Consider the following 12,471-nt stretch of genomic DNA (forward strand, 5'->3'; position numbering starts at 1 on the left):
GAGAAATTTAACTATCCTTTTAGATCAGAGCAATTAACTAGGTAATTGGCTATAGATATAATTCTTAAGGTATGTGAAGAGTGAAATATTTCTGGGGGAAATGTAAACAGACATTTCCTATCTTTATATCATATACATTTCTGCATGTCAGAAGGCTAGGGCTTTTTGCAGGAACACAATTCAGGGAGGTGGTATTTTCCCACAGGAGTATTTATAAAATAAGTAAAATACTGAACTCTCTTTTGGTTGGTTGTTAGTCAAGTTAACTTTTTTTTTTATTGGAGTATAGTTGATTTACAGTGTTGTGTTAGTTTCAGGTATATAACAAAGTGAAGTCAAATGAATTCTTAAAGCTAACTTTAGTATAAGAAAAAGTATAAGAGAAATTTGAATGTTGTCTCTGCTGTGAACATTTTGAGTCTCTCCTGATGTACATATATAAGATAATTTTCTCTCAAGTATAGATCTAGTATATTAGATTTATTATCTGTAAGTAGAATTACTGAATCATAATGTATTACTGGCTTTACAAAATAATGCATTTTATTTCAAGTGGTTGTACTAATTTATACCCTCAGTACCAGCAAGTTCCCATTAAGTCACATACTCATAATTACTTGGTATAGTCAGACTTTGGCAAAATCTTGCCAATCTGGTGGGTATAAAATAGTATCTTATTGTGATTTTAGCTTGTCTTTCCTAAAATATGATGAGTTGATCATCCTTTCGTAAACTTATATCTTTTAATGTTCAGCTGCCTACCTATTTTTCCTTTTGAGTGGCTTTTTTTTTTTTTTTTTTGCCTTGAAGTGTGGTTGATTTACAATATTGTGTTAGTCTCAGGTGTACAGCATAGTGATTCAGTATTTTTGCAAATTATATTGCATTATAGAGTGGCTTGTGTTTTCTTACTAATTTGAGGATCTTCATGTATATTTTGGGAACTAATACTCAGCTGTGTGCTACAATTGTTTTTCCATAATTTACACTTGCCTTTCTACTTTATTCACAGTTTTTTGAAGAATACATGTTCATAACTCTAATGTAATTGAGTTTGTCAGCCTGAATATTAAGTACTGTTTGTGACTTAAACTTAAGAAATCTTTCCTTGCCCCTAGGTCTTATAGATACTGCCCTGTATTTTCTTTTGAATATGTTATGGTTTTGCCTTTGGCACTTAAGTTTTTAAAAAATATATGTATGTGTATTGTTTTGTTTTTTATTTTTGTTTGATATAATATAGGAATACAACTTCATTTTTTCCCCAATATGAATAACAAGTTGTTCCTGAACCATTTACTGAATAGTCCATCCTTTCTCCACTAAGAAGTCTTGATACCAGGTAGGGCAAATCGCCCCACTTTTTTCATCCTTTTTGGAGTGTTCCGCTATTTGAGATTTAGCTTCCCCTCACCACCCCAAATTTAAGAATCAGCTTGATTTTTTAAAAAAAATTTTAGGATCAGCTTGTTAGCTCCTTACTCCCCTCCCCCACAAAAAAACCCTATTGGAATTTAAAAATTGGAATTGTATTAAATCTGTAGATCAAATTTGATACTGTCTTATACATGAACAAGATTATCTCTTTACTTCTTTAGGGTATTCTTTTAACAGAGTTTTATAATTTTCTGGATACAAGTCTTGCTTATTTTTTGTTTTATCCCCAGACATCTTATTTATTTATTTATTTTTTGATGCTGTTGTAAACAGTATTTTCCATTTCAGTGCATTTTCTGTTTGTTGTGTATATAGAAATGTAATTGATATTTATTTATTGATTTTATGTCAGATCAGTGTATGAAATTTGAATAATTTGTTCAGTTTTGTACATTATTTGGGATTACTATATAGATCTCATTATCTGGGAGCAACGTTGTTTTGTTTTTTCCTCTCTAATCTAGGGTCTCTAGTATGATGTTGAATAAAAGTGGTGATTGTAGGCATTCTTGTCTTTTTTTTAAATAAATAAATTTATTTATTTATATATTTTTGGCTGCGTTGGGTCTTCGTTGCTGCACGTGGGCTTTCTCTAGTTGCAGCTAGTGGGGGCTACTCTTTGTTGCGGTGCGCAGGCTTCTCACTGCAGTGGCTTCTCTTGTTGCAGAGCACGGGCTCTAGGAACACGGGCTTTAGAGCGTAGGCTCAGTAATTGTGGCGCACGGGCTTAGTTGCTCCGTGGCATGTGGGATCTTCCCGGACCAGGGCTCGAACCCATGTCCCCTCCATTGGCAGGTGGATTCTTTTTTTTTTTTTTTTTTCTTCTGTATGCGGGCCTCTCACCGTTGTGGCCTCTCCCATTGCGGAGCACAGGCTCCGGATGCGCAGGCCCAGCAGCCATGGCTCACGGGCCCAGCCGCTCCGCGGCATGTGGGATCCTCCCGGACCGGGGCATGAACCCGCGTCCCCTGCATCGGCAGGCGGACTCTCAACCACTGCGCCACCAGGGAAGCCCGGCAGGTGGATTCTTAACCACTGCGCCACCAGGGAGGTCCCATTCTTGTCTTCTTGATCTTCAAAAGAACACTTCTAACATTAACCATTAGCAGGAAGTTTGTACTAGGTAAGAAGTTTGCTTTAGGTTTTTCATAATTAATCTTTATCAGTTTAAATTTTTTCCTTCTTTATTTTTTTAACCATGAGTGGGTTTTGAATTTTATTGAATTCTTTTTTTTTTTTTGTATTTATTGAGATGGTTGCATGGTGTATTAGTCAGGTTTCATCAGAGGAACAGAACCAATTGGATGTGCAGTTGATACTTTAACAACATTGGTTTGTGCAAGTCCATTTGTATGCAAATTTTTTTCAGTAAATATGTACTACGGTACTACATGATCTGTGGTTGGTTGGATCTGCAGATGCAGAATCACAGATATGGTGGGCTGACTGTAAAGTTATATGCAGATTTTCAGCTGCGTGGGGGTTCCTAACGCCCACATTGTTCAGGGGTCAGCTGTATACATATAGAAAGAAATCTGTTGCAAAGAATTGCCTTGCACAGTTATGGAGGCTGAAGAGTCCCAAGATTTGCAGTTGGCAAGCTGGGGACCCAGGAGACCTGATGGCATAGCTTGAGTCTGAATCCAAGTGTCTCAGGACCAGGAGACCTGATGTCTCCTGATGAAGTCTGGCAGGCTTGAGGCCAGGAAGAGCTGATATTTCACTTAGAGTTCAAATGCAGGAGAAAAACCAGTGTCCCAGCTCAAAGGCAGGCAGGCAGGAAGAATTTCCCTTTACTCCAGGGAGGGTCAGCCTTTTGTTCTAATCAGACCTTCAAGTGATAAGACTCACCCACATTAGAGAAGGCAACCTGCTTTACTCTGTCTATCCACATGTATATATATATTTAACTCATCCAAAAATACCTGCAGAAGCATCCAGAATGAAGTTTGACCAAATATCTGGACACCCTGTGGCCCAGTCAAGTTGATACATAAAATTTACCATCATGCATAGTATTTATCCTATAAACTTAATAGATGAACTATATTTATCTTTTTTCAGTATTAAACTATTCCTGTGCTTCGGGCTTTAGAATACCTTCCCCCATTTTTTAAAAGTACTTGGTTTGTTGTGTGAATGTTTTGTTTAGGAATTTTGTATCTGTGATGATGAGTGAGATCGACCTACAATTTTTCTTTCTCATATTGTCCTTATCTAGTTTTTATAGCAAGGTTATACAAGCTTCCCAGAGTTGTAAGTGGTGTTTCCTCATTTTACAAAAGATGGATGTATATATGATGAAAGGAATCTATTCTTTGTATGTCGGGTAGCACTTAGCTGCAAAACTGTCTTTAAAATGTTTATGGGTTTATGATTCAAATTTTTTAATAGAAAACTCAGGTTTTCTATTTCTTCTCAGGTCAGTTTGGATATATTATGGGTTCTTTTGTTTTTTTAGGAAATTGTTCATTTCTTTTATGTTTTTAAATTTATTGAGCTAGAATTACTTTTATAGTTTTTTTAATAGCTGCTGTGAGTATTTTTGCAAGTAGTATTTTCATTAGGCTGTCTCTTACTACTACTTTTCACCAGAGGTTTCTTGATTTTATTTATCTTAAGAACCAAATTTTGGTTTTGATCCTCGGTTGTACCTTTGTTTTCCTGTTTTATTAATTTCAGCTGTCAGTTTTAGTCTACTTGGGGGGGTGTTATTTAGTTGTTTCTGACTCCTTATGTTAGAAAAATGGGCAATGAACTTGAGTTCTAAGTACTACTTTAGCTACATTCTACATGTTTTAATATGTAGTATTTTCATTATCATCCAGTTCTAAGTATTTTTTAGTTTCCATTATGATTTCCACTTTGTCTATGATGTACAGGTATATTTTCAAATTTCCAAATGTATGAGAATACTTTTTCCTTCTTCTAATTTAATTCCATTGAAATCAGAACAGGTAGTTATTTGAAATTTATTGGGATTAAAAAAAAACCTCTGTGGTCAGTTTTTATACATGCCCCCTCTATATTTGAGAAAAGTGTGTTTTTTTTTAAATTGTTAAATCCTAGGGACATAATTCCGGGTTGACAGCTATTATCTCTTAGCACTTTGAGTGTATTTACTATGATATCTTCTGGCTTCTATTTTTCTTGAGAGGTCCACTCTTAGTCTAATGATGTTTTCTTTGTAGAGCATCTTTTTTTTTTTTTTTTCTGGTTGCTTTTTCAGTTTTTTCTTTGTCTTTGGTGTTTTGCAGTTACATTAAATATATCTAGGTGTAGATTTCTTATTTATCTAGCTTGGTATATATTGTCTTTTCATATTTGTGGATTTACAGCTTTTTTTTCTGGAATATTGTTAGTCATTATCTCTGTGATTATACTTCTTCACTCTTTTTTTTTTTTTTTTTTTAATTTATTTTTGCTGTGTTGGGTCTTCGCCTCTGTGCGAGGGCTGTCTCTAGTTGTGGCAAGCGGGGGCCACCCTTCATCACGGTGCGCGGGCCTCTCACTGTCGCGGCCTCTCCCGTTGCGGAGCACAGGCTCCAGACGCGCAGGCTCAGTAGTTGTGGCTCACGGGCCTAGCCGCTCCGCGGCATGCGGGATCCTCCCAGACCAGGGCCCGAACCTGTGTCCCCTGCATCAGCAGGCAGACTCCCAACCACTGCGCCACCAGGGAAGCCCCTTCTTCACTCTTTTTTGACTGCCTTTCTAGGACTCTGAAGCATCATGCTGTTCTCAATGTCTGTTAACCTCTCTTGTGTTTTCTGTCGTATTCCTTTGTACTGCATTCTGAGTAATTTCATCATAGCTATCTTCTAGATTACAAATTCTGTCTTTAGCTGTGTCTAATTTGCTGTTGATTTTCAATTTCACAGAAAATATTTTGAATTTCTGAAAGCTTTATTTGGTTCTTTTTGAGATCTGCCTGACTTTTTTTTTTTAAAAAACAGATTCTTGTTAATTCTTTCAGAAAGATTTATTGAGTACCTTTTGTGTGCCAGGGACTGTTCTAGGAGGTAGAGATTATATTCTGATGTTCCTTGCTATTTTTTTAAAATTACATCACCATTTTAGCCATTTTAAAGTGTACAATTCTGTGATTTTTACTAGATTTACAATGTTGTGCAACCATTACCACTTATCTTATTCCAGAATATTTTCATCACCCCAGAAAGAAACCTCATACCCACTAAGCATTCACTTCATATTCCTTCCTCCCCCCAGTCCCTGGCAACCACTAATCTACTTCTGTCTTATGGATTGGTCTGTAGTGGACATTTTATATAAGTGGAATCATGCACTATGTGGCTTTTAGTGCCTTCTTTCACTTAGCATAATACTTTTAAGGTTCATCCTTGTTGTAGCATGTATCAGTACTTCATTTCTTTTATTTCATTGTATGGATAATGTCACATTTTGTTTGCCATTCATTAGTTATTTCCACTCTTTGGCTATTAAGAATATTTGTATTGTGAATATTTGTATGACAGTTTCTGTGTGAACATGTTTTCAGTTATGCCACATTATTTCTTTAAACATTTCATACCTGTTTTATATATTGCATCTTTTGATTCCAATCTGCAGCCCTTGGGTATTTGAATCTATTGCTTTTGCTGAATCTCTCTTAGGGTAGCTTATTTTCTCTGAAGCTTGGTAATTTAAGATTGTGAGCTTAATATTTTATATTTTTAAAAATACTTTTTGTTTTCATACCATATTACCTGTAATGTTATCTGCAAAGCCAAAATAGTAGAATCAAGTAATATAAATCCACAGACTGGGTTAGTATTGTTTTCTGAGGGAGAAGGAAACAGTAAGGTGTAATAAATAGAGGCAGCAATACAGAGTTCACAGGTGTTTCCTATTGTGCAGGATTGAAAGTGTTTCTTTGGCTTAAAGCCACAGATATTACTGCTAGGGTTTCTGTCTGCCTGAGTGTTGTTTCTGGGTGTGGATTCCCTGTGTTCCATGAGTCTCTGGGGACACTGAGTCCCCTTAGGGCACTAGGGTCTTTAGGCCACTAAGCCAGTCAGGTTAAAAAATCTGGTATATGGAGTGGGTGAGAAGTTAAAATAATCTAATTGTTTTTTTCTGAGCAACCACAAAACATGAAGCTCTTACTCATGTCTCCCAACTTTCTGTTCTGACAAATCAAGAGTTGGGCAAAATGTTAAAAGAGATATGATATATAAAACATTTTGGATAAAAGGGTTTGAGTCTGAAACAGAAATTTTGCAGATGCATTGTCCACCTTACTTTTGGGTGTTCAAACAATGTTTTTATTAAGTGTAAATTGGTAGCATAGTCACTTTAGTCCTTTAAACTATGGTTCTTTTTTTTTCCCTAATCTTTTATTTATTTGTTTGTTTGTTTGTTTGTTTGTGGTTGTGCTGGCTCTTCGTTTCTGTGCGAGGGCTTTCTCTAGTTACGGCAAGTGGGGGCCACTCCTCATCACAGTGCGCAGGCCTCTGACTATCGCGGCCTTTCTTGTTGCGGAGCACAGGCTCCAGACGCGCAGGCTCAGTAATTGTGGCTCAAGGGGCTAGCCGCTCCGCGGCATGTGAGATCCTCCCAGACCAGGGCTCGAACCCGTGTCCCCTTCATTGGCAGGCAGATTCTCAACCACTGCGCTACCAGGGAAGCCCAAATTATTGGTTCTTATACAGACTTTGTTTACTGGAATTGTTTAATAGGAATTTAGGTAGCACAAGTTTTCTTTCAGAATCCAGATATCCTTTTGTGTTTAGCTGCCATACTCAGTTCCTCCTTTACTTATTACCCTTTTTTTTTTTTTTTTTTTTTTTTTTTTGGGGTGCGCGGGCCTCTCACTGTTGTGGCCTCTCCCATTGCGGAGCCCAGGCTCCGGACACGCAGGCTCAGCGGCCACGGCTCATGGGCCAAGCCGCTCCGCGGCATGTGGGATCTTCCTGGACCGGGACACGAACCCGTGTTCCCTGCATCAGCAGGCGTACTCTCAACCACTGTGCCACCAGGGAAGCCCACTTACCCTTTCTTCAATCCAAAAAATACTGTGAACTATTGCAGTAGTTTGTGAACTGAGTTCTTTGCATTACATTGTTCTCTTTCCTCCTCCAGTGCTATCAAGTTTCTTTGTGTTTTTTTTTTTTTTTTAGGGAAACACTTCAGCTCAAAAGGGTATACTCTCGAGGGCATTTCTGGCTAACCTGGCATTCTTGTCTTTTTGCCATCTAGCCCATGATCTTTCTTTCTAGACTTGTCTTACATGTTTCTCCTAGTCTCTCCTCACTCTTGGCCAGTCATAAGTACTCTGATGCCTGCAAACTGTCCATTATGTTATAACTCTGCCCTTTGTTCATGACGTTGTCTCTATTGAAATGTCTTTCCCACAACTTTAGGCTCTTGGCAATGTACCCATCCTTCAAAATCCACCTCCCATATACTCTCAATATGTTTTCCAACCATAGACTAACTGTATTTTTTCCTTTCTGTTGCTTTGTAAATCTTTTTAAGACCTTTCCTGTCTTATCTAATTATTGATATTTCTTGTGTTACTTTCTCCACCCAATTATAACCTTCTTTTGATCAAAGGATCTTGTGCGCTTGTCTTTCAAGTTATCTCTGGTAAGGCAAATTGCCTTACGTGTGAAAGATGTTCATTAAATATGTGAAGAATTAGATTACAGCAACACATTTCATTTGAGATTAGCCTGAACTCTTGAAAGGTAGCATTTGTGTCGTACTTGTTTTGTATCTCCAACATCTAGCACACCACCTTGGCAATTAAAAACAGGTCTTTTGAATTGCTGAGGAAGATATTTGAAGTTTTTGTTTGGTTCTTGTATTTTAGCTTCAAGGAAAAATCAACAAGTTGATTTAATAGTTAGGAGAATTCTTTCAGTAATATTTTCTCGTTAAAATTTTGAAAACTAAGGCATTCTTAATTGATTGGAATCCTGTTAATCAGCAGAGGATTGGTGGAAAGAGTTTTTTATAGCTAATTCAGTAGCAGTACTTTTCCTAAAAAGATGATCAAAAACTTTTTGCTTTCCTTGTAATTAGTAGAAACTGCTATGTTTCTGCCTTATGGTGAATAATAACGCAAATTCAACTTCTTCCCTCTTCCAAAAATGTAGGTTCTTGTTAAACCTTTGGGAGACCGAGGATACCTTTTTCTTCTCTCTCCTTGTCAAATGGTTTCTCCATATGGTAGGTGATCTTCTCTTTAATTTTTATAATTCTCCTTTAACTTTTTAAAAGTTAAAATATATTGCTAATGAATTTCACTTTTGTTTTTTTAGAACATCATACTGCTAAGTCTCGAGTCTTACATGCTTTGTTTCTATTTCAAGAACCTAGAGGCATAGTTACTTGTAAGTTCTTTGAATATCTAAATCCAGTTACATATAGATACCTACATTTTATTGAAAATTTCCAGATAACTCACTTACCATTTTGTCTTTCTTACGTCATGTTTTGGGAGATAATGGGGGTATTAAGAGGTGTTAACAATATAAAACACAAATTATATGGCTTGTTTTTTTAACTATGAAAAATTATCTTGGTTTTTGTCAGTGTTTTCACTAAGTAAATGTTGATTGTAATTGTTACAATACTATAGCTTAGTTTTTCAGGGTTTCTATTATTATATGATTTTTTTTTAGCTTAGTTCATTTTTGCATTCACATTTTAGTGACCGTAAGTGCATCATGTGCTAGGTTAAATATTAGGCCATTCACAATTAATAAGAATTTTCATACCATTTTAGAGAACACCATTTCTATTCATCATTTCTAAGAATGAACTTTAATGCTGTCTTAAGGTAAAGTTCTCATTGTTAGGTTAAAAATGAAATTCTCGGGAATTCCCTGGTGGTCCAGTGGTTAGGATTCCATGCTTTCAGTTTCGAGGGCTCGGGTTCAGTCCCTGGTGGGGGGAACTAAGATCCCTCAGGCGGCGTGGCATGGCCAAAAAAAAATGAGATTCTCAATGGTAGCCATTCAGTGCCTACATATCTGCTTATGGGGATAGAGAGATAGAGATAAAGTTGTTACAACAGGAAGGGGTGACATTACTGTCGTTTGCTGGACAGTCTTGTTAGGAGCCTCAGGTCTTTATTTCTCCTTACATTTTGCTTGCCACCAGTTGATGCCTAGGGACATGAAGAAGATCTTCAACGGGTTTTTCCCTTTAAAAATATGTTCTGCAGTTTTCATGTTTTAATTTCTTATTGGCCCATTTTAGGCTCCTGGGCTTAGAAGCATGCTCTTCATATATCCCTATATAACATATATGTATTAGGGTACATACTGGTTTGGTCCACCATTAATGTATGGATGTTGTTACATTGCTTTGACAATATGTAGATCTGTACTTGACTAATTTCTTGATTGCTAACATGGTTTGCTTTTTTGTTTGTTTACAGCACAGAAAGGTTCAACCAGTGCAGCACCACAGGAGAGACGTGAGAGCATGCCAGATGTATTAAAAATAACTCAGTTTTTACAGTTTGCTTTGATTCAGTGTCGAAAGGAATTCAAAAATATAAATACTATAAATTTTCATTCTGTTGTTGAAAAGTATGTAAGTGAATTTTTTAAGCGAGGTTTTGGTTCAGGTAAACGAGAGTTTATCATGTTTCCATATGATTCACGATTAGATGATAAAAAATTTTTATATTCAGCTCCAAAAAATAAATCCCATATTGATAATTGTTTGCATACCTATATTTTTCGGCCTGAAATGTATCAGTTACCTATTTATAAATTAAAAGAGCTATTTGAAGAAAATAGAAAACTTCAACAGTTCAGTCCACTTTCAGATTATGAAGGCCAAGAAGAAGAAATGAATGGTACAAAAATTAAATTCGGAAAACGAAATAACTCAAGGGGTGAAACTATTACACCTGGAAAGCAGAAGTCATCTCACTCTTTGGATTATGATAAAGATAGAGTCAAAGAATTGATTAATTTAATTCAGTGTAGGAAGAAAAATGTGGGTGGGGACTCAGACACAGAAGATATGAGAAGCAAAACTGTCTTGAAGAGGAAGCTTGAGGATCTACCTGAAAATATGAGAAAGCTCGCCAAAACCAGTAATTTATCTGAAAATTGCCATCTGTATGAAGGTAAAATATCAGAATTGTTTTTATATAGTATAAAAGTAACAACCAAAAACATAGTAAAGTAGTTCTGTCCTTTCTCCTCATACAAGGGTTTGCTAAATATAGCCTGAGAGCCAATCTAGGCAGTCCCCTGTTTTTGTAAAGGAACTTTTGCTGCCAATCTCAGCTTCTGTATTCGTTTTTCAAGGCTTTGTTATAGACTGGCCATGTCCAGCCTGGGTAGCCGTGTTTTCCACTCTCCTTGGTTAAGGCACTTTTCTCAGAATATGTCATGGTCAGCCCTTTACTTCTTTCTTTTTTTCCTGAAGCATCTTTCATTTCTCTCAAGCCTCATATCTTTGCAGTTCATAACCCTCCTTAGCTTTCTGGCTGTTCTCCTCCTTGATGGTTTTCATCTCCTTTAGCTTATGCTGGATTTCTGCTCTGTGCTGAACCTGACGGTGCTTACTGATCCATACTGTCTGATACTGTTGACCTGAGTCTTGAGAGTTAAGTGCTTACTATGTGCTAGCTGCTTTACATGTATGGACTCATGTAGTTCTTGATTGGTAGACATTATTATCCTTATTTTACAGATGAGGAAACCATCTCAGAGAAGTTAAATAATTTTACCTAAAGTTATGAGTTCACTGATCCATGTTTGAACTCACTTCTGACTAACTCCAAGCATTGTTCCTAAAGTCAGCTATATTTCCTAGCACTGAACACATAATAGGCAAGGTACTTAAATTTTGGCACCATTTTAGCTGATAATTGGCAAATTGGTATGTGTGAAAAAATATTTGTGGGTGGAAATCAGGCTTTATCAGTAATTAAAATGGTGGGAAAGCTATGCTGGTTATAATAGAACAAAGGAGAAATGGGGCAGGGGAAAGGGGGTAGATAGGTTAAAGTAGAACTAGTGATAGAGTTGCACATCTAGGTGTTCCTCACTTGTGTTTGTTTCTTGTCATTTTGCACACTTTATTTCTGATCCTGAAAGTAGAGATTTAAAGGTTAGATTCTAACTTTTAAAACATTCTGATCTTGATTTGGTGGTGAGCCCACTCATTAAGAGGTAGCCTTCTGTCTCCCCTACTGCCTTTAACATCAGCTTTTTAAGGTATGATTTATATACAATGTACTCATTTTAAGTGCACAGTCTGGTGAGTTTTTTATAGCTGTGTTACCACTACTCCAATATATAGGACATTTTTCATTACCCCCAAATGTTGCCTTGTTCTTCTTTGTAGTTTATCTCATTCCACTCCACCGCTGATCTGCTTTCCGTCTCTATAGATTATTTTGCCTTCTCTATAATTTCATATAATTAGAATCATACAGTATGTACCCTGTTGTTTCTAACTTTTTTTTTGCCTGTGGTACGTATACACTACCTAAATCGGAATCCTGACATCTACCCTGGCTCTACCCTCTTTCAGCATTAAAGCACGTGCCTTTCTGAATGTCTCTTCTCTTTGCAAGTTTTTAAATATACTGGTGGTGCAGATAACCCAGATTTATACCTGCTTGGAGCCATGTCTAACATGTTTTCTCTCATAGTCCTTTTTGTTCTTAGTGCAAGATTGGTGTAGATTTCTTTGGGGTGATTTTGTATCTCTAATATCTCAGCTTTGTTATGAATTAAGTAATATAGTCGTTTAAGATAAAGCTTAGATTATGAAAAGGTTAGCCAGTATTTTAAGTACAGAATGTTATGGGAGAGATCAAAATCAGATAAAGTCATGGGGTTTTGTTGTTTTTATATTTTTAGAAGATTTAAGGGTAATCTGCATACCCTTCTCTAACATTTTGCAAAACAGTTGTGTAGGTATTTTTTCTGTTGTCAGGTACCTCACTGATTTTAGGATTTTGGTGGTAGAGTTTAAGGTAACTACAGTACAGTTATTTATATATATTATCCATATTACCAACATAATATTTGAGCT

At 36.5% G+C, this 12,471-nt stretch overlaps 1 protein-coding gene across 8 annotated transcripts in view; it reads left to right on the forward strand.

The window, feature by feature from the left end:
* Positions 1 to 12,471, forward strand: part of TASOR (transcription activation suppressor) — a 50,997-nt gene that overhangs the window by 21,904 nt on the left and 16,622 nt on the right. For all 8 annotated transcript variants that reach the window (XM_082637425.1, XM_082637424.1, XM_082637426.1 and 5 more), the window contains exons 12-14: positions 8,556 to 8,628; positions 8,721 to 8,792; positions 9,845 to 10,546. In XM_082637425.1, the coding sequence (XP_082493551.1) occupies positions 8,556 to 8,628; positions 8,721 to 8,792; positions 9,845 to 10,546 (847 nt within the window). The remainder of the gene's footprint in view (positions 1 to 8,555; positions 8,629 to 8,720; positions 8,793 to 9,844; positions 10,547 to 12,471) is intronic.

The sequence above is a fragment of the Mesoplodon mirus genome (assembly GCF_964341445.2).
Source record: "Mesoplodon mirus genome assembly, chromosome: 12".
NCBI classification, from domain to species: domain Eukaryota; kingdom Metazoa; phylum Chordata; class Mammalia; order Artiodactyla; family Ziphiidae; genus Mesoplodon; species Mesoplodon mirus.